This window comes from Euphorbia lathyris, chromosome 2 (assembly GCF_963576675.1).
Source record: "Euphorbia lathyris chromosome 2, ddEupLath1.1, whole genome shotgun sequence".
NCBI lineage: Eukaryota > Viridiplantae > Streptophyta > Magnoliopsida > Malpighiales > Euphorbiaceae > Euphorbia > Euphorbia lathyris.
In genome coordinates, this window is record NC_088911.1 from 33331023 (window position 1) to 33358510 (window position 27488).

General features: G+C 36.1%; 2 protein-coding genes across 2 annotated transcripts; one reads left to right on the plus strand and one right to left on the minus strand.

Moving 5' to 3' along the window:
- The first annotated feature begins 3436 nt into the window (after positions 1-3436).
- On the plus strand, positions 3437-5110 carry LOC136220458 (beta-amyrin 28-monooxygenase-like). Its single transcript, XM_066008271.1, has 3 exons — positions 3437-4379; positions 4451-4638; positions 4706-5110. The coding sequence occupies exons 1-3, from the start codon at positions 3437-3439 to the stop codon at positions 5006-5008; spliced, it is 1434 nt and encodes a 477-aa protein (XP_065864343.1). The 3' UTR covers positions 5009-5110.
- A 9066-nt stretch (positions 5111-14176) lies between these two features.
- LOC136217695 (uncharacterized) lies at positions 14177-16614 on the minus strand. The gene is made up of 3 exons (XM_066004333.1): positions 16333-16614; positions 15673-15892; positions 14177-14705 (listed from the first exon to the last, which is right to left on the minus strand). The coding sequence occupies exons 1-3, from the start codon at positions 16524-16526 to the stop codon at positions 14490-14492; spliced, it is 630 nt and encodes a 209-aa protein (XP_065860405.1). The 5' UTR covers positions 16527-16614; the 3' UTR covers positions 14177-14489.
- Positions 16615-27488: the final 10874 nt, after the last annotated feature.

Consider the following 27488-nt stretch of genomic DNA (forward strand, 5'->3'; position numbering starts at 1 on the left):
AGTTTCAGTGTGTTGGAAACTTAAAAAAAACTTGCTCAACCCTGACGGGTTGGACTTCGAAAAATTACTTCCCATAGTCGGACTAAAATTAGCCCTCTCAGGTGTCGATTCCTGGCTCCGCCACTATCGACGTGCCTATAATTTTATGCTCAAGATAGGCTCTGACTTGAGATAAGCTCTCGAACGACTCCGTTTTAATTTATTCAATAGTACATGATTTAGTATTTTATTATCTAATTTCAGCATTTTAATGAAGGAAACACTAAATTCAAACTTAAAACAAGTTTAATATACAATTGACATTCAATTTATAAGATTATATTTAATTTATAAGATTAAAAAACTATAGTCGCTAATAAATTTAAATTTTATGTAAAGTCTACAATCATATAATTTTAAATTTACAATAATTTTAACATACAAAATAAAATTAACAAAAGGTTAAAAAGTTAAAAATAAAACTGAATACATTTTTTTTTTTTGAAACCAAATACATTTTTTAAACAGTGACTTTTTTTTTTTGTAAAAGATTAAAAAGTCAGAAATAAAATTGATATAGGGTTTTAACTAAAAAATTTAATTAGGGCTCAAAGCAATTTAAAGTGTTTTTTTTTTCAGTTTAAAACAAATAGAATGTCTTTATATTTTTTTTATGATCAGTTTAGGATAATTATTATTTTTTTCGTTTATTTTATTTGAAATTATATATAGAAGATATCTGGTGTGATAAAAATCTTATAATGTGACAGAGTTCATGATGTGATAATGACCAATTTTATAATTAAGTAGTGCTGATGTCATTGTAGAGAGAATTGTTTTGTTTCTTTTCTTTAAAATGCATTTTTTTGACTTTTCAAACCTCGTTTTTTGAAAAAAATTATACCATTGGACTCGTTTTAATTAGATGGTCATTTTAAAGCTAAGGTAAAAAAATCCGATGAACGAAATCCGGCGATTAGGTGGGTGTTTTCCGTCGAGAAAAAAATAGTACTTCAAAAATTCTTAAAATATTCCAGAAAATGTAAAACGTTACTCTGAGAAACTTTAATTCTTGGGTTGAAGTGAGATTTCTTACGGTTTAGTCCCAATAAAATATTTTCCTTAATTTTATCCATTTTACATGCTTCAACAATTTATTAGGTCAAAACTGTAAGGAATCTCATTTTGAGCCAAGAATTAAAGTTTCTTAAAATGATATTTTACATGTTTTGAATTTTTTTGATAATTTTTTTGGATACGTTTTTTGTCATACCTTTTAGCACTATGTATTGGAATATTTTGTTAGAACAATATAACAATTCCGTTGGAACAATTGGTACACAGATTTATTCTGTTGGAAGAATATAAGAATTAGAATTATTTTCTAAATAATATAACTAATATAAATTTGAAGATACTATGTTAAATACTAAAAAACAAAAATGAAATTGAAGACGGTAGATAATAAAATTGATTTGGAACAATTAGTACACTGATTTATTCTGTTGGAACAATATAAGTATTATGTTGGAACAAAAAGTTTATGGTGTGGCAAGGAGCTTATGGTGTGACAGAATAGGGATGAGATCTAGTGAGACAAGGGCTTGTGATGTGGCAAGGAGCTTATGGTGTGACAGAATAAAACTACGTAGTTTTGATGATAATTTAAAAGGACAATGTGACAAATTTGTAAATAAAATGAAAGAGAGGATATAAAAAATTGTTTTATTTTTTTATTTAAAATACATTTCCCGAACTTTCTAATCTCGTTTTTCAAAATTTTTTATACCGTTGGACTCGTCTTAATTAGATGGTCATTTTAAGATCCCATAAGCTCAGGTAAAAAAATTTCCAGTGAACGGCATCCGGCGATTAGGTGGGCGTTTTTCGGTGGAAAAAAACGTGCCCGGAAAATTCTCAAAAATTTCAGAAAATATAAAACATTATTCTGAGAAACTTTAATTCTTGGGCCAAAGCAGGATGTATTTCGGTTTAGTCTCAATAAAACTTTTTCCTTAATTTTATCCATTTTACATGCTTCAATAATTTGTTGGGCCAAAACCATAAGGAATCTCACTTTGAGTCAAGAATTAAAGTTTCTTAAAATAATGTTTTACATGTTTTTAAATTGTTTGATAATTTTCTAGACACGTTTTTGATCCTACCTTAACTGTACTCTCTTCTCCAGATGTCAAATCAGTTGCGAAGGACTGCTGCCGGATTGAAAAGGAAGGTGCTTCGATAGAAACTCCAGAAGAAGTGTATTTCCAGGATTTGAATGAGAAGCCCCAGCAAAGAGAGTTTGTTGATCCTGAACTTTTTTAGTTTAGATGAAATCCTCAAGCATGGAATAGTATTCTTTCACCAGGTGGGATGAAAGTAAAGAAGAAGGTAAGCTTCTTCTATCGGTTTTTTTCGGACAGCAACTTTATAGCTTACTCCGCACAACTAAGAGTCTCAGTTACTCGAGAAAGACTTATTCTTATTCCAGTTCAGAAGACCGGGGAAACCCCTGCAACACATAGTGCTGAAAGGTAGGACAAAAAATTTGCCCAAAAAATTATTAAAAAATTCTAAAATATGTAAAACATTATTTTAAGAAACTTTAATTCTTCGTTCAAAATGATATTCCTTACGGTTTTGACCCAATAAATTGTTGAAGCATGTAAAATGGATAAAATTAAGGAAAATATTTTATTGGGACTAAAACGTAAGAAATCCCGCTTCGATCCAAGAATTAAAGTTTCTCATTATGTTTTACATTTTCGGGAATATTTTGAGAATTTTCTAGGCACTTTTTTTCTCGCCGGAAAACGCTCACCTAATCGCCGGATTCTATTCACCGGAATTGTTTTTTACCTGAGCTTATGGGATCTTAAAATGACCGTCTAATTAAGACGAGTCCAAGGGTATAAATTTTTTTGAAAAACGAGGTTGAAAAAGTCAGAAAAATACATTTTAAAGAAAAGAAATAAAACAATTTTATCTTCCTGCAATGATATCAGCACCGCTTAATTACAAAATTTATCATTGTGACACATTATATATATATATATAAAAGAAACTTTGTATATGTAATATGTGTTTATTCAAGTGAGAATAAATAGTGGAGCAATGTTGTAAAAAAAAAAAAAAAATAGTGGAGCAATACTTATACATATTATTTTATTTTATTTCTATATTTTTATATTCGTGTGATGGAGTAAATTAATGGCTCCATATGGATGGAATAACATGCATGACATATTGAAGAATCATTTGGTTCATTTGACAAGAAAACCATTTCTTAATTTGTATATTCAAGTCATGATGCACACAACTTTATATTTTACTTAAAATTCCAGTTAATCTTAGACTTTGTCAAAAAAAAATCAATAATAATAGTTCCCACGTATCCACCTTTGTATATAATTCCCACATCTACAAAAGAGAAAAACAAACAAAAGCAACCCCAAAAATGGAGCTTTTCTTTCTTATTGCCTTAACCATATTTGTGATCCTTGTTACCTTTCCAATTCTGGGTCTTTTATTCAAACCAAATGGTGTAAATCTTCCACCAGGCAAGACAGGTCTTCCCTACATTGGAGAAAGCTTGGAATTTCTTTCCACAGGCAGGAAAGGAGAGCCTGAAAAGTTCATCTATGACAGGATGTCAAAATTCTCTTCTCTAATTTTTAAAACCTCAATTCTCGGGGAACATACAGCAGTGGTATGCGGTGCACAAGGGCATAAGTTCTTATTCTCGAACGAGAATAAATTAGTGACTGCTTGGTGGCCGAAATCCATCCTGAAACTCTTTCCTTCCTCTAGCCAAAGCACAATCTTAGCAGAAGGAATGAGGATGAGAAAGATGTTACCGATGTTTCTGAAACCAGAGGCGTTGCAAAGACACATAGGGGTGATGGATTCTCTTGCCCAAACACATTTTAAGGCGAGTTGGGAGGGGAAGGAACATGTGACAGTCTATCCACTTGCTAAACTATACACTTTCACAGTTGCCTGCAAAGTGTTCTTGAGCATGGAAGATGAAAAGGAAGTTCAACAGTTTGGTGTTCCTTTCAATGATATGGCTTCAGGAATCATATCTATTCCTATAAATCTTCCTGGAACATCATTCCGTCGGGGATTGAAGGCATCCAAAATTATTAGAGATGAGATGTTAAGGATGATTAGGCAAAGGAGGAAGGAGCTTTCCGAAAAGAAAGCATCTCCAACACAAGATATACTTTCACATATGTTGGTTGCAACTGATGAAGAAGGGCAGAAGTTAGGGGATATTGGGATTGCTGATAAGATCATATCTTTGCTGATTGGTGGTCATGATACTGCTAGTGCTACCATAACTTTTATTGTCAAATTTCTTGCTGAGCTTCCAGATGTCTACAGAAATGTGGTCAAAGGTAAAACTTTTATTAAACCATTTGAACCATTGGAATCATAAATAAAAAAAATGAACGTTTTATGTGAACAGAACAATTGGAGATTGCAAAATCAAAAGCAGCAGGGGAATTATTGAACTGGGAAGATATTCAGAAGATGAAATACTCATGGAATGTTGCTTGTGAAGTAATGAGATTAGCACCACCACTACAGGGTTCCTTTAGAGAAGCCTTGCATGACTTTGAGTATGCTGGTTTCTCTATTCCAAGGGGCTTCAAAGTAAGTAGTAATGAATTCCAACCTTAGGGGCTTCAAATTAAGTAGTAATTAATTTATTCTCTTGCAGCTTTATTGGAGTGCACATTCAACACACATGAACCCAGAATGTTTTCCAACACCAGAAAAGTTTGATCCATCAAGATTTGAAGGAGTAGGGCCAGCTCCATACACATTTGTTCCATTCGGAGGAGGTCCAAGAATGTGTCCAGGAAAAGAATATGCAAGATTGGAAATTCTTGTTTTTATGCACAATATTGCTAAGAGGTTCAAGTGGGAAAAGCTTATTCCTCAAGAGAAAATTGTTGTTGATCCTATGCCTATCCCAGCTAAAGGCCTTCCACTTCACCTTTACCCACAACATTATCACTAAACTCTTTTCCTTTCCTTGGGATTTATTTTACTTTTATTTTCCAACAAAAATATGTCAATTAAGTTACACTATTTGTATTTTCACTTTTCGAGAGGACGGTCAATGCTTTATATATATTATCAACCTAAATAAATATATCTTGTTTTCATTAGTTGTTATATCATATTCATATTTCTATATACGCAAGCAAACATATAATTTATTCGTCTCTTTTTTTTTTGTTTTTTACTCAATACAACAAAGAAAGCAAACAAGATGTTTCAATAAAAGAATCATCTAACTACGTACTAAGTAACATATATTATCACCTATGGGTTGTAGCCAAATGGGCAAGACAAGTTGAGTTTGTTAGTGTTAGCTATATATATATATATATATATATATATATATATATAGGGGTGAGATCTAGTAAGACAATGGCTTGTAGTGTGGATAGGAGCTTATAGTGTGACATAATAAAACTACATAGTTTTGATGATAATTGAAAAGGGTAAAGTGGAAAATTTGTAAATAAAAGGAAAGAGAGTATAAAGAAAATTGTTTTATTTCTTTTCTTTAAAATACATTTTTCCGACCTTTCTAATCTCGTTTTCAAAAAAATTTATACTGTTAGACTCGTCTAAATTAGACGGTCATTTTGAGGTCTCAAAAGCTCAGGTAAAAGAATTCCGGTGAACGGAATCCGGCGATTAGGTAGGGTTTTCCGGTGAGAAAAAAAAGTGTCCAGAAAATTCTCAAAAAATTCGAGAAAATGTAAAAAATTATTATGAGAAACTTTAATTCTTAGGTCGAAGCGGAATTTCTTACAGTTTAGTCCCAATAAAAAATTTTCTTTAATTTTATCCATTTTATATGCTCCAATAATTTATTGGATCAAAACCGTACGGAATCTCGCTTTGAGCTAAGAATTAAAGTTTCTTAAAATAATGTTTTACATGTTTTAGAATTTTTTAATAATTTTCTGGACATACTTTTGGGCCTACCTTTCAGCACTATGTGTTGGGAAAAAACCAGCACGTCGTTCTAAATCAGTGTACAAATTGTTCCAATTAGTGTACAAATTGTTTCAAATCAGTGTATCAATTGTTCCAATAAAATAATTATATTATTCCAACATAATTCTTAAATTATTCCAACAGAATACTTACATTGTTCCGACAGTGTAGGAAATTGTTCCAAATCAGTGTACCATTTGTTCCAACATAATACTTATATTTTTGCAACGGAATAAATCAGCGTACCAATTGTTCCAACAAAATAGTTTTATTATTCAAGCATAATACTTATATTGTTCCAACATAATAAATCAGTTTACCAATTGTTCCAAATCAATTTTATTATCTATCGTCTTCAATTTCATTTTTGTTTTTTAGTATTTAACATAGTGTCTTCAAATTTATACTAGTTATATTATTTAGAAAATAATTCTAATTCTTATATTCTTCCAACAGAATAAATCTGTGTACTAATTGTTTCAAAAGTGTACAATTTTTTTTAACATAATAGTTATATTATTCCAACAAAATACTTATATTGTTCCAACGGAATTATTATATTGTTCCAACAAAATATTCCAACACATAGTGCTGAAAGGTAGGACAAAAAATGTGCCCAAAAAATTATCAAAAGAATCCAAAACATGTAAAATATCATTTTAAGAAACTTTAATTCTTGGCTCAAAACGAGATTTCTTACAGTTTTGATCTAATAAATTGTAAAAGCATATAAAATGGATAAAATTAAGGAAAAAGTTTTATTGGGACTAAACCGTAAGAAATCCCGATTCGATCCAAGAATTAAAGTTTCTCGGAATAATATTTTACATTTTCTGGAATGTTTTGAGAAATTTTAGGATATTTTTTTCTCGTCGGAAAACGCCCACCTAATCGCCGATTCCGTTCACCGGAATTTTTTTTACCTGAGCTTCTGAGATCTTAAAATGACCGTCTAACTAAGACAAGTGCAACGGTATAAAAAATTTCGAAAAACGAGGTTGAAAAAGTCGAAAAAATGCATTTTAAAGAAAAGAAATAAAATAATTCTCTCTCTCATGCAATGACATCAGCACTACTTAATTATAAAATTGGTCATTATCACACTATAAGATTTTTGTCACACCAAATCTATATATATATATATATATTCATTTTCTATATATTTGGGATATATTGGGTTGGGTTGATTTTTGGTTTAATGAGCTTAATATTGTGGTTATATTTGCATTGATTAAGTAGAAAGTGGGAATTAAATTGAGTGAAAAATGGAGAAATAAATCACAAAAAAAAAAATTTTGAAATTAAAAATGTTTTCAAAATGAAAATAAAAGATTTTTAATTCTTTTTTCTCACTTCAAATGACTTTTTAAAATGTCACGTTTTGAAACCTTAATCCGTTCCAACGGCGGGTTAAGCGAACATTGTAACTAAAAATGTTTTCGAGAAATGAGCTTTTTGAATATTTATTAAAAGTAAATAAAGGAGTTTTAAGTCAATTTTCTTTCAAAACAATTTTTGTGTAAAATAATTGACTTGTATGCCTAACCACGTTCTTCATTAATGGTTTTCGAATTCACGTTTTAAAATACTTAAGTCGTTCCAACGACGATTCGAGTGAAAAGCATATAGATTAACGGGGTTTTTAAAACGTGCCTAAATCGTTCCAACGGCGATTAAGGCACGAACCATGTAAATAAATATTCTTTTTGGGGAGAGTTTAACTTAGATATGATGTATAGGTTGAATGAACATTACAATGTAATTTATTGCTTTATTGCTTCCTTCTCCTCCTTCCTCATAATTAATTCTCGTAAAAATGAGTGATTCTTTAATAAAATGGCTTTCATTAATATGCTAAAAAACGGTTTTCAAAGCGAGAAAGAAAATGTTTCAAATGAATTTAAAACTTAAAGAAATATGTGATTAGTCCGTTAGCGCCTAAGGTGTTAAGTAGGAGGTCGGTGGTCCAGAACCGGGCGATGTCGAGGTGCCTAGTAGCCTTTCTTCGGAAAGGAGCTAACATTCTTGGCTCGTACCAAATTTCCCTAACTTACACCGGTCTCCCGCAAGGGATCGGTGTTCATTTCTCATTCGTAGGTGGCGACTCTTCCATACTCTGAGCTTCGGTCCTGCCGAGTAGCTTGATTCCCAGATTGGTTGCTTTCGGCGCTAATCACATCGTTGTCGTCAACGGTGTCTTCCCCTCGGGTTCACCGAGCGAGGCTTGACACCTACAATAGCGTAGTCTTTTTATTACTCTTTATAGTCTATTTTCGTCCCTTGGATCTTGTACGTTGTAGTTTATATGGATATGAGGTTTTATTCCTTTTAAATTTCATGTTGTATTTGTACTTTTTAATTTTTTAATTTAATAGAATGATATATGATATTTTTATTAAAAAAAATAAAAAATTTGTGCGTTTCCAAATCATTGTTACTCATATAAAAGGGTTCGGATTGCTTCCGGTATTTAAGGTCTATTATTCAAACCGATGGAGAAGTGGAAGAGTGCTACGAGTTTCCTTTGTGACCCGGCATGCCTAATAGATTGAAGGAAAAATTCTACCGCATGACAATTAGACATGCATTGCTATATGGTACGAAGTGTTGGGCAGTGAAACACTGTCACATTCATAAGATGTCAGTGGCGGAGATGCGTATATTGAGATGGATGTGTGGTCATACGAGTAATGAAATAATTAGGACAAAAGTAGGGGTTACGTTTATTGAGAATAAAATGAGGAAAACCCGACTAAGGTGGTTTGGCCATGTAAGACGAAGAGCGCTTGATGCGCCGGTTAGGAGGACTGAAGAGTGGTAAAGGGATGCAATGGTGAGGGGTAGGGAAAGACCTAAGCAAACTTGGAAGATGGTAATTAAGAGCGATATGAGTTCATTGGAGATTGAAGAAAATATGGTAGTGGATAGGACGGAGTGGAGAAAGAGAATTTATGTTGCTGACACGACTTGATTTCACGGTTTTGTATGATGGTTCATGTTAGCCGACCCCGAATCATTTCAGAACTAAGACTTTGTTGTTGTTATTTTTGAAGGATAGCGATGAGAAATGAAATTTTGGAGACAGAAGATTTTCTACAGACCAAAAGAACGGTGGCTTAATTAATAAGAATAGAAAAGATGAAGCCCTATGTAATAATATAACATGCATTTACAGGGAGATGAAAAGTTGTAACAGGTAGTTGAACTCCAGGGACCCAAAGAAAAGAATACCATTACTGGGATTCAACCACATACAGTTGAATTGAAATGAAATGATTCATCAATCATAATTCCCAATAAATCCTCATAAAAGCCATAAACTGCGTTCCGCTACAAAAATTGTATGCCAGAGGAGAGGCCATATGGCCCAAGCATAATTAAATAGTGCTTAAAGTTGGTATTTCAAAGAAAAAAGAGTTTTGAGTTTGATCAGGTCTCAAGGTAAGGCCAAAATTTTAATTATCTTTCTTTATCACAGATAAAAATATATTATATTTAATGTATCAGGGATGGCTGCTCTTTTAAGTCACGAAAATCATTTATAATTAAATCTATATTAAAACTGCCAATGATTTATCGCTCAATATATAACATTAAACAATATGAAAGTTATTCATTTTCCGTTCTGTTTTGAATCTTGTTTTTCACTATACTCATAGTTGAAAACAATCTTTGTGATTACAATAGAAACAGGAAGAGTGAGAATAAGAGTCACCACTCTGTACACAAGCAAATAAATGTCTAATAATCATAGTTCAGTAAAACCTCTATATAGGAATACTCTATATAATAATAATCTCCAATTTGTTATAAAAAATTTCGGTCCCAACTTGGGCCGGTTATAAATAAGAATAACCTCCCAAATGTTAATTGTTATACATAATCCAAGTCCCACCTTTAGAAACTATACCTCTATATAGGAATAATTATGTAAATAATGTATATATGTATTAAGGATTTAAACAAAATTTATTAAAAAATTAAAAAATTATTGAGATTAAATATGAGTTGGCACACAAATTCCAACTTTAACTATAAATTCTTACCATTTTCCCATAAAATTATTGAGATTAAACAACGTTGCATAATTACTTTTTGAATAATAAAAATTAGAGAGTTCTTATTGTTATTAAATTTATAAACTTTAAGTGTTGATTTTTTTTTTTGGGTACCAAACTCTATATAAGAATAACCTCCCAATTGTTATACAAATTGTCCGGTCCCAAACGTATTCCTATATAGAGGTTTTACTGTTGTTAGAATCGTACGAGTCGCGAGTCGACTCGTACAATTTGATCCGATTCATGAAGATTTTGAGTAGTATCTATGGTACGAATCGAAACCTTCATGAATCAGACATGAATCGGTGGTGACTCAGCGACCGATTCGACCGATTCTTGACGCCATAAAAAAACTGTTTCTCAATTTTTAATAACTCATAAACATATGCAGGAGTACTATTGTTTTTTTCAGATGACACTTCACTTCATAAAAAATAAAATAAAAAATGTATGCAGAAATTATGCAATAGAATAGAAACAGATGGAATAGAAACAGACATAATGGAGAAAGATGGAGGAGAAAAGGAATTGGAAAGCCTGGTTATGGACGAAGAAGATGGTGATTCTTTTAATGGGGATGAATTCAATGGCAATTAGTTTTATTAGGATTACATTAAATTTGAATTTTAACTTAAGTGTTTGGTTGATAACTTGATATAATTCCTATTTGGATATTAAAATTGTATTTTTAGACTAATATTTAAAGTTAAACATGTATAATATTTTATTTTTTTATAATATTTTGAATTTGATCTGAATCTTACAATTCGATTCGATTCACAAGTCCCAATTCATAAAATGACATTTCGAGTCACGAGTCGAATCTCAATTTAACAACTACAGTAAAACCTCTATATAAGAATACTCTATATAGGAATAACCTCTATTTTATTATAAAAAAATTCGGTCCCAGCTTGGACCAGTTATAAATAGGAATAACCTCCCAAACGTTATTTGTTATACACTTTTTAAGTCCCACCTTTAGAAACTATACCCCTATATAGTAATAATTATATATTTATATATATATATATATATATATATATATATATATATATATATAAAGAATTCAAACTAAATTATAAAATATTAAAAAAAACTATTTAAATTATCTATGAGTTGGAAACACGAACTACAACTTGAAATTATAAATATTTAGTATTCTCATTGATATTTACATTTTTCCCATAAAACTCTTCCAATTATCTATATATTGAAAATCTAGACTCTAAATTGAAATTCTAAATATTTAATTTGTTCCATTAATATCTATTGTTATGCATTATATATAAACCATGCATGCCTATGATAATCTTAACCAAGTATCGAGCAAATTTAAAATTTTATATGTTGAGAAATTTTATTATATTAAACTCTATTTAGTAATAACCTCCCAATTGTTATACAAATAGTCCGGTCCCAAGTGTATTCCTATATAGAGGTTTTACTGTATATAGTAATAATCTAATATCAAATTGTAATGATCAAGAATCTACAATTCGAAAATCTAATTGATCATACAAAATTATAACATAAATCTATAATTATAAAATTGCAAGGAAAAAAGATGAAATATCTTAGACATAATTAGAAAGAATATAAATTGAAAAGGAGATTGAAGATTCGAAAATGAATAGCAAATTGAAAATAAAAAAGTTATTTTTTTTAGAAGGGAGGATGACATTGAAGTCGGAGAACAGGTCCATAAGAGAAATAAAAAGAATAAAATAATATGAGAAACAACTTAATGAGAAGCAAGCAAAAGAATAACAGAAAAATAATAAAATTGAAGTCAACCTTGCAAAATAAAAAGGACTACTGGACTAGTTGAGGATATTTAGGGGGGAAACTCCTTCACCGATCATACTATAAGATAGGTTTTTGAACTGGCAGTGTGGTGCCTGGGCCGTCTTCAGCATTTTAGAGCCTTTAAGCACATTGTGTACTTTTTTTCATATTTAAATTTAATATTATTTTATAAATAATAAATATTAAATAGTAAAACCAATATATTATTAACTACAATTCAAGTCATATATAATAACCTAAAACTAAGAAGAAATTATTATTCTTCTTGTCTTTGTATATGTAAAATCGAGTTTTCTTTTATATATGTAAAATCAAGTTTCTTCTCACCAGTTATGAGAGAAGCAAGCAGACGAAAAATTATTAATTACTATTAATCTTGGACGACTGAACTCGAACCTAATCGCAAGATTCTATGGAAAGAAAGAGAAAAATTTATCTTGGTGATTAAAGATTGATTGAGTCACGTCTTTATTATGAATTACAGGCTTAAATCACTATTTGGATATCGATTGATCCAATGAATCTTGTCATTTGGCACTTGATCTATCCAAAATTTTATCATTTGACCACTGAACTATCCCAATTGGTGAAATTTCATCTAATTTGTATGGAAACTTAATAGAATTATTGACATATGATGATATTTTGACAACTAGACTTGATACATTTTAGTTTAGAAATTTGTTTTCTTGTTTTAATCTCATTAATTATTTAGGTAAAAAAACTTTAAAACGTACGACATGTCAAGTCCATATGTCAAAATATCACCACATATCATAAGAAAATGACTTTACCAAGACTTCATCAAAATTAAGTGCAATTTCAACAATTTCAATAGTTTATGGTCTAAATGTGACCAAATAATAAATTAGTGGCCGAATATTAAAATTTTAAATAAATCAGATTCTAAATAACATTTTACACCAAATTACAAATCGTAATTCATAAGTGCATTTTATCTTGTAATTTATAAAAAAATAAAAAATTTAAAAATCACTACAATAATAAAATAGTAGTTTATACATTGTTTCCAAATATGAAAAAATGTTTAGTTTAATTTAAAAATCACTACAATAACAAAATAATAGTTTATACATTGTTTCCAAATATGAAAAAAGGTTTAGTTTATAGTCTAAGTGTGACCAAATAATAAATTAATGGAAAAATATTAAAATTTTAAATAAATCAGAGTCTAAATAACATTTTACGCCAAATCACATTGGGGTGAGGTGGGTTGAGAGTTTTCCTTTCTCTTCAATGTAATCTTCATTTGTTTAATATAAGTGCATTGCACACAACTTAAAAAAAAATATTTTACACCAAATTACAAATTGTAATTCATAAATGAATTTCGTCTTGTAATTTATAAAAAATAAAAAATTTAAAATTACTACAATAACAAAATAGTAGTTTATAAATTGTTTCTAAATATAAAAAAAATGTTCAAGAAAAATCACTACAAGTATTGTCAAAAGAAAGAAAGAAAAAATAAGAGAAAATGTGAACAAAAAAATACCAATACAAGGTATCGAACTCCCACCCTTACAAATACTTTTTCTATGTCTTTACCATTCAGCCTAACACTATTTTTTTTGTTATAAATCTAAGTCTTTATACTTTTTAACCATAGAAATCTTAATAATTATCAAATTTGAAACAAATTCCGATCGGAGGCCCCGTAAGTCGGAGGCCCTAGGCGGCCGCATACGCGGCCTCCCCCTGGAGCCGGCCTTGTGTGGCGCGTAGGGGAGACCCCCTCTGACCATAGTGTCGGTCCTCCCCTAGTTAGACATATCATAAGGTGTTGTTGATATGATGGCCACAACAGACTTTCGGTGGTCCAGATTGTTGGATCCGAACATAGTGACTATATTGACACAAATTTGCTACTTTAGCAATTTTATTGTGTCATAAAATACTTCGGTGACCACAATATACACAAAGACTATAAGAAAATCTGTTATCCCTGATTCTTTATCCCTTACATGTCCTCCACTCAAATTATGACAAGTAACATAGTTATCTTATTTTAATCCTATTAACTTTAGTTAACTCTAACTCTTAACCCTATTAATTTGGGTTAAAGTAGGATATATAGGACACGTCACAAATTGAGTGAGACACATTGAGTGAGAGAAAGATAAAAAAAAAAGGATAGAGAATTGGGAAAAACACAATTTCCTACTTCAATGAACATATAAACTTCTTACCCCTGATTATCCTATCAATAATAAATTCCATTTCATTCGAGAAGTTCTTATATTGTGCTAAAAGCTAAACAGTTAGGAAACTTATTCAAATGATTTCGGGCATGCAGCATAGCATAACAAATCCAATAGATTGTTAAATGATAAGAACTAGAATTCTTTTGCAACATATTACATTGAATCTCTAGCACTGCCTCTTTTGTTAACAAAGCTGAATGGGGAAGTATGCATCTAGATCTATGAACTTTTATTTCAAAGTATGTGGTAACAATGAACTTCTTAAACGCAACACAATTGTTCAAGGGTACATAATTGACCGGGAATAATATAAAAATATCCACAAGAAAACACTTACTTCCCAGTGTGATGTGATTTATAATCAATGACCAGAAATAACTGAAGGTTTAAGTTACAGATTCAGCTTACCAGCTAAGTACCATGAATGCATAGCAAGGCTGCCGAAAGCCATAACATTAGCAAGGGATGAAAAACCATGGATCATTCCAAATTTCTTGTTCATAGCAGCAAGCTTTGGATTAGCCTTTGCACGCTCCTGGTTCTTTGACCACCCAATTTCATCCCCAATTTTCTCTTCTCGCTCCACTTTGTGCCTTTGCCTCATCATCTAAACCATCAAGTTGCAGCAAATTTCAAACTTTTTTAAATCTCAATATATATATATATATTTCTAATGAGATATTCACACAACAAGAACTGAAATTTAAGGGTAAAATACATCCATGACCCTTAAACTATAGTTCTACTAACATTATAGCCTCTAAACTTTAATCCGTGATGTAACAGTCCTTGAACTTTACATTATATCGTAACATTAAAGTCAAAATCAAAGAAACCCCGTTAAAAATGGACAAAATGATGACCTGGAATAGGCATTTGCCATAATCTATGATGTCATGGATATAAAAGAGAGTTGATGTAGTCAAACTTGTCCAAGTCATTTCTTCGCCAAATTTTTAAATGATTTTTCTTTGAGGATTTTAATGTTACAATAATGTAAGTTTAAAGATTTTTTATGTCACGAAATGAAATGAAGTTTGTAGAGTTAAAGTTCATGGGCCATGAATGTATTTTCCCCAAAATTTATGCCACTGTTTCTTCGCTGATGGATAGTAGGTACAGGTATATTCCCAGGGAAAAAAGTGAACAATGGTTAAGAAAATAAAACTAGCACAGGAAATTAATAATTTTCTTTGGACTTGCTAAAATGGTCATTCATCCTTGAGTACAACTTCCAGTCAACGGGATCCAATTCAAGATGGATCCAGATGTAACAAAATTTTCTACTGCCTTGCAAGGATAAGATGAGTCTTAAAATATTAGAATTAATAACAACTAATTTTCTCCCTCTTTCCCCAATTTTCTCAACAACCAGGACAAGCAAAAGGTAGGTGCAACTACAAACTCTAATCAAAATGCATGACTGACAATTCAATAAATCTGACAACAATGGATAACTTGTATTGGGAACTGAATTCTGTTGATACTTTGTTCACATAGAACTGAATTCTGAACTGAAATACCAAGTAAATTTCTGAATCAGAGCCTAGGCTCGCAACTTGCAAGATGTTTACCTCGATAGTCATGGGTGTAAAGACAAACAAGTTAGTAAGGTTGAAAGCCAAGGAAGAGAGAAGGAAACCAAGCTGGTACTTCTCTGAAGTTGTAGCTGATTTCCATGGATGCAGATAACCAAAAGATGCCACAGATGTTGCACAGCATACCCCAACCAACCAAAAATATGCAGGAAACATCTTGCTTTGTAAATTACCAAACTGATGCCTGGGCAGATTCCTGATATCCATAGGAATTTATTGTTAATCAGTCACCAAAAAACTTATAGCTAAACAAAAGACTTGCATTATTTATAGGAAAAACTCATTCTACATCCGATAAAAAAACTTAATCTGCACTCTGAAGGTGGTAAATTTATATACTCGCATCTAACATTTCCCCTATAGACTTTACAGATCCTCCAAAATCCTAGTAACCAAACAGAAACTAAAATTATCACTCTAAAACTAGTAGTACTACATTTTTATTAAACAAAGAAAATCAAGTATTGCATAGTGAGCGTAGTACACCCTAATCAAGTCATAGGAAATTTGAAGAAATTAATTCTGATATTGGAATTAGACTTGGTTAACAAACCAAAGCTTTGACTAGAAAGGAAGCAAAATTAAGCACATTTTAAGGACAAATTTCTGAGATTGAAAAGGAGGAAGAGAACTTACTTGAACATTATGATGCCGCCGATGAAAGTGACCCAAAGAGCGGCACCAAACGCCGTTGAGAAGCTAAGGAGGTGAGCCAGCTTCAGGTAAGTGGCTAATTGGCCAACGGAGTTTGAACCGAAGGTTTCCGGTGAAAATATCACTCCGATGGCTAAGAAAGCCGATGCCGCCAGAAATCGAGTTAGCCAACCCATTTTCTCCTACTTCCTAGGGTAGTTGATGATATGATGGTTCGAGATTCAGAAAAAATGAAATCGTGGACGCGAACCTTTAGGATTTTATTATGTAGGGATTTTTCTTCCCTTTTATACTCCTCTATTAATTTGGTTATTTAATAATTGGCAAATAACAGGTCTCCACGTCGACAAGATGAACTGCAAATTAAAATTTAAAGTGAGAGAATAAAATAGTTGTATTCTTTTTATTGAAAAAATAAAAATAAATTAGCAGTACTAATTTGACCAAAGAATATAGGTTTAATTTGTTTAGTAAAATGAGAAGACTCTACTCTATATTTATCATTATTTTTGCTCCATAAAACCAGAAAAGTCTTGCTATTTTCACATTAATCCGTTTATTGGTCCAATTAAGCGAAAAAATATACTTAACTTGCTTACATATAATTAATCTAGTGAGGTGATTTTATACCACTCGTGTCCCCTCATTTAGTCGGCTGGATGCCCGCATCATTAAACATAGTTGTGACTCATGATCTCATTGCAAAAAAAATTGCCTTTTTACATAAAAATCATATTTAATTGTAAATTACAATTAAATTATATTATAGAACTTAATTCTCAATATGTAACTATTTTTTATATATCACAAATAAAGTATGATTCTGTATTCTAATTTATAAATTCTAGACTCTAATTCATAAATTTTAAACCTTAAAAAACATATTTTATACCCGTACGGGATGTTTGTTAGGAAGGATATAGGAGGTGGGATAGGGATAAAAAAACACGAGATAATTCATCCCGTGTTTGTTTAGGAGACAGAAGAGGGATAAGTGATAACATTGGGATATTATCCAAAGGATCAAAGGAGATATTCGCCTAGAACCGCCGCGTATTGATCACCTGATATCGGAATGTTACGGCGTATCAAGCAAGGAGATCAGATAGGCGGATCACCAAGACTTCGCCACAAGAGATCCGCGGTCAAACCTATGTGCCGATCCGCCAGCGGAACAGTTGAGCCGATCCCGCAATAAAGACCATTAATAAAGCTATTAATAAGCTAACGGGCATACTTAAAGGAAACCAGTAACCGCCATTAATGAAGCATTAATGGAGACTTTCTAGTTACCAAAGGTTACAACTTCATGACTATATATAGCTTGCATCTCAAGCTATCAAGGTACACATTCACACAAATCCTAGAAACCCTACTTTGTCAATTCAGTTTACTCTTTCATACCTTATACTGACTTTGGCATCGGAGCTTCCCCCCGTCGAACCCAACGACGCCCCCACAGGAACGGAAGCTAATCGGAAATTCTCCACAAGTCATCAATTGGTGCGGTGAGCGTGGACCCTTAACCAAATAAAAGGGTTTTTCGTTCACAGAAAGACATGACGAATGGAGAGCTGAATCCCTCATCGGGAATTGAAACACCGTTGGTAACACCATCAAGCCAACCTGTAACTAGCGCTGGTCGCGTTGATATAAATGCCCCCGCAACGCATGATGGAAGGAGTATGTCGCCAGATACATTCATCGAAACATGTGCGGGATCCATAGGAAGAGCGTTTGGCCCTGAGATGGAGAGCCGCCTAAGGTCGTTCATGATAATTCAAGAGCTTCGGCGCACGGCGCCAAATCCTGCAGCATCTCAATGGCCACAGGCAGCTATAGGATCGAACGCCCATAATTCTTCATTCTTCCAAACTCAACATACGGATTCCATGGTGATTACTACCGTCGCAGCTGGTAACCCACCACTCAATCGGCAACTATTTTCTGATGGAGTAGAAGGGAGTCGAAGGAATGACCAAACTCTCCCGGGGGGACCAGGAAACCCTAGGGTGAGTCTGGGCGGATCAGGTGCCCCGAGTCGCCCACGGTCGAATCTCCCAGAAGGCAGATCAAGAGGTCGAAGACACAAAAAGAGGAAGAAGGGAAGCAGCAGGCGATCAAAGTCGCCTTCACCTCCAAGGCAGAGGTCATCCCGACGGGGTAGGTCACCCACATCCTCAGGCCGGAGACCAAGTAAGAGGCCAGTAGAGACACCTCATCCGGATAGGCCACAACCACCACCGAACCAAGAGGAGGATGTGCAAGCTCCTTCTGGAGGACAAACAGGTGGAGGTGGGCGTTCGCCATCAGATCCGTCGTCCGGCTCTAGCTCCTCATCTTCTCTAAGTAGATCTCCCCATAGGAGACCTCCGAGTAGATCGCCGCATAGGGGACGCCCCAGGGCGGGTTCGAAAAAATTTGATGATCGTGTTAGAGCTGCGGTGCTCCGCATAAATAAAGAGAATGCCAGGCATAATCCATTCGCCAATCGTGATTCGCCCTTCACGGCATGGATCGAAGTTGAGGAAACAGACAGGCATTTAAAGTTACCTAATATCCCGGTTTACATGGGTGCAAACAACCCCGAGGCCCATGCCAGAAAGTACCGAATGTTGCTCAGCCTTAACCGTGCAAGTGAGGCGGTATTATGCCGGATGTTTATCACCACATTAGGAGGCCCCGCTTATGATTGGTTCCAATCTTTACATCCCGGATCGATAGACAGCTGGGATCAGTTGAGTAGGGAGTTTTGTGCTAAATTCGCCGGATGTATCCCTCTAGTGGTCAAGTCACGGAAGCTTTTTGAATTAAAGCAGAAGACGAATGAACCCCTTCGAGAATATGTAGACAATTTCAACAAATTGTGTATACGAATTGTCGATGTGGATGTCTTCATGGCAGTGGAAGCTCTAGTGAAAAACACCACGTGTAAAAGCTTGCAGGAAGATTTAATTCGGAAGAAGCCCAGAGATATGGCAGAATTAATTGAAAGATGCAAGGACTTCATGGAGGTGGATGATATCCGCAGAGAGTCATTGTCTCCGCCCAAGAAGGACAAAGGCGAATCTCGCCATCGGGATAAAGAGAAAGACAAGCACCCGGATTCGTCCTTTAGAGGTCGGTGGAGGGGCTCTAAGAACAAATCGGCATACATGTCATCATTTATGCCGCTCAATGCCTCTAAAAGCGAAGTGCTAATGTGGATTGAGAACAGCCAGCACAACCGGAGCATTTCATACCCCGAACCAAAAGGGGGGGAGTACACCAACACCGGGAAAAATCCCAAAAATTATTGCAAATACCATAGGAAGAATGGCCATGACACAGACGCATGCTGGGAGTTAGCCAAAGAGATAGAAAGGCTTATCGAAAGGGGAAAGTTGGACAGGTTCGTCCAAAATGATAGCAAGAAGGGAGATGGTGACAGATCCAGAGATGATTAGAAAAAGAAGGCAAAAGGGACCATCAATGTCATAGCAGGCGGACCTGGATACCAACCTGTGTTGAAAAAGGAAAAAACCACTGCTCTGGATAGGGCATCACTTAATCGCCCTTTTGCAGATGCTGGCTCAGAGATCTCTCCTCGTGCGGACGCCCTGCTCATTACTATGATGGTGGAAGGCTGGGAGATGAAAAGAGTGATGATTGACACCAGAAGTTCATGCAATGTCATCATAAGAGGAGCATTCGCCAAGCTTATGGTCGACCCAATCCAAGTGGAAACCACCATAGTGGACATCCTGGGAGTAACAGGGCACACCATCCAAACAAAGGGCCAGGTAACATTAGATTGTGAGTTAGCCGATGAAGATCAAATCTGGAAAGGAGATCTGGAATTCTCCATCCTGGATGGCCAGTTAGCTTACAATATCATCCTTGGGCGACCCTTTATCTCCGAAGCCGCAGCTCTCATCTCAATACGCCACTTAACTATTTACATCCCCACGGTCAAGGGAGGTGTAATGATCCGAGGAAGCCAAAAAGTGGCTCAGGAGACGTATTCGGCATCGTTAATGATTCTCCCGCAGTCTAAAGATGAAGACGAGGAAGAACTTGTCACAATGGCCTTGGGTGAAACAGAGATGTACCTCATGGCGGATGAAAAACAGGTACGGATGGCTAAAGGGCTAAAGGGAGAGATTAAAGAAGCTATCACCAAGGTTCTCCATGAGTCAGAAGATGTCTTTGCATGGAAAGATGATATTCTTCCAAGGATTAGTCCAGATGTGATCACTCACAAACTCAACATTTACAAGGACGCGGTCCCGGTGGCACAAAAACGAAGAAACCATGGCCCTCAGACGCAAAAGGTGATAGGAGAGGAGATCACCAAGCTCAAACGGGCGGACGCCATCGAGGAGGTACTTTATACACAGTGGTTGGCGAATGTAGTCCTCTTCAAAAAGGCAGGCAGATCATACCGCATGTGTATTGATTTCACAGATCTCAACAAAGCTTGTCCCAAAGACAACTACCCCCTACCGTGCATTGATATCCTAGTAGATGGAACCGCAGGACACGCCATGTACTCCTTCACTGATGTGAATTTGAGTTATCACCAGATCCCGATGGAGCATTCGGATAGAATCAAAACTTCATTCGTGACACACCAAGCCACCTATTGCTTCAAAGTCATGCCCTTTGGGCTTAAGAACGTGGGTGCAACCTATCAACAGATGATGAACAAAATATTCGAAGGAAGCAAGGGTGATAACTTTTCTGTCTATGTGGACGATATGATCATCAAAAGTACCACTGTAGAGAAGCATGCGGATGATATAAAGGAGGTACTGGGCGTACTCCGACATCACAACATTAAATTGAATCCAGAGAAATGTACCTTTGGAGCGACATATGGAAAATTCTTAGGATTCATGATCAGCCAGAAGGGAGTGAGCCCAAACCCCGACAAGATCAAAGCAGTCTTGGAAATGAAAACGCCGCAGAATATTAGAGAAGTGCAACATCTTAACGGGCGTATCGTAGCCTTGGGCAGGTTTATCTCGTGTTCAGCTCGACGATGCCAACCCTTTTATAAAGTGATCAAGAAGCAAAAGGCGTTTGAATGGAGTGAGGATTGTGAAAAGGCCTTCCAAGGGATCAAATGGTTTCTCACGGAACCACCCCTGATGATTCGACCCTTGAAAGGTGAGGATCTCTACATGTATGTCTCCGTTACAGATAAAGCCATTTGCACGGTCATGATTGTTGGTCCCTTATAACGTGACAAGTTAGTTCCAAGGGGGGGATAGGAACTATCTAAAATTTTATCCGTTAAGGCTGACTTCTTTTCTTATGAAAAGGTTTACACAGCGTCACTAAGTAGATTCAAGACACAAGCTTAGTCAACTTGTGACTAAGTCTGCTTCTTTACTTGAGTCAGGAAATAGCACTTAGAGTCTATTCCTGAACTCAGCTTCTTAGTAAACTTAACTCAGCATGAGCTCTTTACTTAGTCAGTTTTCACAGCAAGCAATATATATTAAAGGAGTTTAAAGGTTGGAAAGATATTACTCAGCAGACTTATCCTGGTTCGGCCTCTCCGCCTACGTCCAGTCCCCGGAACTCGTTCCAAGCTTTTTAAATTCTCTACTGAGCTCTTTAAAGGTAGAGCGCGAAAACTTTTACAAATAGAAGCTGAGTATAACAAGAGTACCTTCCTCTATACCTCTACTCACTCTTATATCTATGCTGAGTACTATAACCGAGTACTCAGCCTCTTCTTTCTATTCTTCTAGAAATGATAAAGTGTTTGTCCTAAACAACGATTGCTAAGACACTTTAGATGATTGGAAATCACTCTAGACTTTTACATAATAATATGGAAATTGGTGTAAGGTATTTGCTTTCCTTTTCTCACAGAATCTTCGAGTATGAATTTGGTCAGCGTTTCGACTGCTTGAAGTTCTGTATCGATTGAAGCAAATGGATGGCCTTTATATAGTGACACTTGAGGCACCTGGTCATTTCGAATTTCGAAATAACCGTTGGAGGGAAACAGCTTCCTGTCGTTGTCACTCTGGGCGTGCTCAGCGTCGTTGGCCAATAGGATTCACGCATCTTCTGTCTTCGTCAGTCTTTGGCAGAATGTTTCAACATTTAAGGAAAAGTCCACGAGATAGCTTTCTGCGCCTTCTGAACTTTTCCCAAAGTAGAAATACTTTGTCTAGAAGTTGAACATTGCCTGCCGCTGTCCAGACTGCTTTGTCGTCCAACTCAGCAGCTTCTACTTGAAGCTTTTGCCATGAAGGCTTCTCGATCCTTCTCTTGCTGAGTCGTCGTTTTAGTTGATACGGCTTCGTTTTGAACTCTTGGGCCGAATGGTATTGATGTGTTGACTTGGGCTTGACTTCCACTTTATGGGCCTTTGGGCTTTTTAATCTCAATGTCTTATACACAATTCAACTCAACATTGAACAAACACATTAGTGTAATAAATAAAAGCATTTTAAATTTAATGTGTTAGAATATTTTTATCATTACTTAAATAATTTTGTCAAATCAAAATCATGTGGAAATGTGTTTCAATAAACTCCCCCATTTTGATGTTGGCAAAAATATTCAGTCGAAGAACTCAGTGTTGAGCTCCCCCATGATAGTTGACTTTATTTTATCAAATAACTCCCTCGTAAGGGTTGAGCTACTGACTTAGTTTTACTCAAAACATTTTCAAGGTTTAATTGAGTAAGTCTAAGGTCAGTTTTCAGAGATAGGTCAGCTCATGGAACATATTCTATTTAACTCAGTTTTACGCGGAAGGTTTAAATATCAGAGAGCGCTGAGTATGCTTTGTTTCAATGAGTTTTAGTTAAGTGGACATATAAGAAGTGGTCAACATGCATGATCAACACAGCAGACATATCATCAATTAATATAGACAGTGTAGCACAGTTGATTTAATGAAGATGCGTTTTAACAAATTATATCAATCACTTAAGTAAGCATCGCATAAGAGTAGTCAGTATGATAGAGATGTATATAATTTGTTTTGAATTTAAAGTCAGCACAACAGGGTTCACAAAAAGAACACAGATATAAAGGTTCAAAAAGCTAGCTATCCTAGATAGTACAAATTAAGCTACTTTTGTTTGCCCTTGCCCTTGTGTTGCGGCTGACTAACTGAGGCTTGCTGAGTTCTTGGGGCTTGTTCTTTCTCCCCCGTTTTGCCATCATCAGGTTTGGGAATGAAGGTGGCTTCAATTGCAGCTTGAGTTAGGCGTTGAGAAAATGCCTTTAGCTTTCTCGTGCTTTCATTCATTCCGTCAAAGATTGGAACACCATCATCCACAATGGATTGAGGAATTCCGATAGATGCAGCACTCAGCATACTCAAAACAGCGGCTTGAGACTTGCCAATCCAGTGCATGGTTTCAGTGAGCATGGCAAAGGCTTGATGAAACATCTTTAGCAAAGAGGAGTCATAATACTCACGTTGAGCGTTGATTTGGCGCACATTGCTGAAAGTTGCTCGAGAATACTTCAGAATCTCGTTGGTTTTAAGCTCGTCAGTTGCCATCTCTTGTCTGTTTAAGTTCAGCAAACGCACAGCCTCGCTAATTTGCTCAATAGAGCACTGAGAGGAGGTGGAAAGCTGGTGATTGGTTTTCTCTTGCTCAGTGTGAAGCTGGATGAAGAGATGATATATTTCGGCAGAAGTGGCATATGCTGAGTTCGCAGCTGACAGTTGATGAAACTCCCTTTGTAGTGAGTTTATATGGTTGACCATGGTCAGCTGGAGTTCGGCCAGCTTTATAATAGAGTCCTGCCTGGGCTGTTGAGATTGTAGCGTAGTCATGACACTCAAAAGATCCTTCATACCTTTGATCTCAGTGAGAAGCTGAGTGACAGACGAAAATGGAGTTGTCTCAACAGTGTTAGATTCAGCGGCATTGGTACTTGATTGATGGAGGTCCTGGATGAGAGCTTGAGCTGAGTCAACAATTCTTCGACCAGACTCAGAGGCAATGAGGTAGCTAAAGGATCCATCTTGTGTTGGCCCAAATGCCGGAAGAGGAGTAGAACCGAATAAGGGCAGTGTTTGGTTCTACTCGTCATTGGAAGGCCCAACATTATCAGCGGCTGGCCTGGAATTAGTATTGTCAGTGGAAACTGACTGAATCTGATTCTGCTCATTGAGTTGGGGAAGTGGAGGATCAGCAGAAAGAGTTGCTTGCTCAGTGTCAGGTTGAAGCTGACTAGGTGATGGAATGTTAGGAAGTTCAGTGTCCACCTGAGCAGGAAATTCCTTAGCTTGCTCAACAGTTTGAGGAGCAGAATCTTCGAGTACTTGCTCGGCATTATTTTGGTTGGCGGAAGCATTTAAGTCGGCATGTTCCTTCGGAGAAACAGAGGCTTGATTTTCTTGTTGCTCTGGCTGAGACTCAGGAAGGTTGGAGAAGTATTTAAGATGGACCTCGGTAAGGTCAGAGATCTCATCTCTCAGCGGTGAATCACCCATGAGATCAATAACAGGTGTTCTAAAAGCTTTCTTCTTTCTCAGTCTCCTAAGCTTCGGAGGAGTAGGGTCACAGGGAATAGACTCAATGGAGTCAGTGGGTGAGGCTTCCCTTTGAACAGCAGGAGCATCTACTATGTGCTCAGTTTCTTCTTCATCAACCAACTCAGTGTTGATTGGTTCAAGATGCTCATCATCTGCTGGTTCCTCAGTGTCATCCTGACCACTTTCTTCTTCTTCTTCAGACTCATCATCCAGTTCTTCTTCTTCTAACTGGTCATCCAACTCTTCTTCAACAAACTGACCACCTAATTGGTCTTGGTCTTGGTCTTGTTCTTCCTCAACCTGTTGCTCAGCGTCAATCCCTTGACTCTGTGCATAATGTGAGTTAGGAGGAACGACGACATCTGTTGGCATGGCCTCAATAGGTCTTAACTCAAAGTTGAGCTTCTTCCTCTTCCTTAATGGTTAGTCAGCAACCTCTCTTTCTTCTGTCTCAGGCTCAACTTGCCTAGGTCTTTTCTCAGCTGACCTAGATCCACCCTGACCGGGTTGAATCTGAGGCTTAGTTCCTCCACAGAAAAATTTCATCTTCTTTGGAGCAGAAGCAACTCCTTTAGAGGTGCTTTGCACAGTTTTCCTCTTTCTTTGCGCTCTGCCCTTTCGAGTCACAACCCCCTCAGTGTTTGCCCCCTCAGCATTCTAGACAGCTTCTCCTTTTCCTTTTTTCGCCATAATTGGTAGGTCATATGCCAAACCAAATAGGTCAGCAGCTGTAATTTCGGTTCCCCGAACTTGGATTTCCGCAACCGTGTCCACCTTGTGATCCTGGAGGATTCGAGTGATGAAGGAGCCCAGCCTAAGGGTTCCTGTACTTCGTAGAAACCCATCGATTATGAAGACAGGCATATTTATCGGCGTGTAGTTCAGCATGTGCCATATAAAACACTGCTCGAAGTTGGTTGCTGAGTTGGTGCAGTTGATTTTAGGGTAGAGGAAATTTGTCAGTATGTAATGGGCCATCTTTTGATGCTGACCCATGGAAGTGCTTGAAATTTCACCTACATGACCCTCAGGTTTGCAGAAGGTCTGAACGTAGTCGGTTTTCTCATGGTCACCGGATTTACGAAGTATAGCTCCTTCGTTTTTCAGTTTGAACAATGAGGCTAGATATGCTGGGTTGATGGAGATGTTCTTTCCTCAAACATGAGTCGCTAGGTAGTTCCTGTTATCATTGGCGACTTTCAGGTTTGCGTAGAATTCTCGTACCAACTCAGGGTAAGTAGGATCCCGAACTGAGAACAGCTCGGTCCAACCATTGTTCTTGATCCACTCACAGAAAGGCTGCTCGGCATCCACGAATACTTGTGAGAACCACCGCGAGTGGTCAATCTTCCACCCCCTCACACTCTCGAAGACCTGAGTGTAGGTGCGTTCTACTACTTTCTTACCCTTGTCCTTTTGCTGTTGTTTTCGTTTGGAAGAGGTGGCTTGGACAGCTTGAGCTTTCTTGCTCGGCGTAGTAGCTCCAGCGTGATTACGCTGAGTAGGAGAAGTGGGATTGTCATCGGAGCGGTTATGGGAGAGACCGGCATCGGAGATGTTCAGAGAAATTTTAGTCATTTTCTCAGATAAGTTTTTAGGAGGTTTGGGAACTTTGAGGGAGAGAGTATGAATGCCAACGATTTCTAAGCGTAAAGAAATAGAAGTGGGAATTCATCCACTATTTATAGAGATGTTGAGTTAATCCAAGGCGTTGAGTAGTCCGTTTTGCCTCGAGATTCTCAATCGATAAAGATTCTGGCATTTATGACACATACGGCGCGTGTGTTTTCTAATTATAGCCTATACGTCATCCTATGTGGCTATTTAATTCGCGTGCTTTGCATTAAAGTTTGCAACGGCTCTTCACTCAGTGTTAAGAATTTCAGGCGTTTAAAATTCTGAGTAGTCAGTGTTATGCAGAGGAATCGATCTTATGCGTAGTAACTCAACTTGAGATAGATACTCAGCATATATATATTTATCTAATCAGCATGTAATAGCACAAATCATTCAGCATGGTAATTTACTCAGCATGCATACTATACTTGAAATTTATTGAAGAGGATTAAACATACCAATGGCTTCTCTAAGTATGTTGAATTGCTCATGATCCAGTGGCTTTGTGAAGATATCAGCAAGCTGTTCATCCGTTGGGACATAGGTCAGCTTGATCTCGCCCTTGAGTACATGGTCTCTAATGAAGTGATGTCTGATGCTGACATGCTTCATCCTGCTGTGCTGGATTGGGTTTTTTGATAGATCAATTGCACTTTTGTTGTCACATTTGACTTCAATTGTCTTAGTTTGAACACCATAATCTTCAAGTTGTTGCTTAATCCATAGGACTTGAGCAACACAGCTTCTAGCAGCAATGTACTCAGCTTCAGTGGTTGACAGGGCTACCGACGCCTGCTTCTTGCTGAACCAGGACACAAGACAGCTCCCAAGGAAGTGGCATCCTCCTGAGGTGCTTTTTCGTTCAAGCTTGTCTCGTCCGTAGTCAGTGTTAGTGTATCCAATGAGTGTGAAGTCATGAGTATTGGGATACCACAAACCTGCATTCACTGAGCCTTGCAAATATCTAAGGATTTTTTTACAGCTATGTAATGAGATTCCTTAGGGTTAGATTGATATC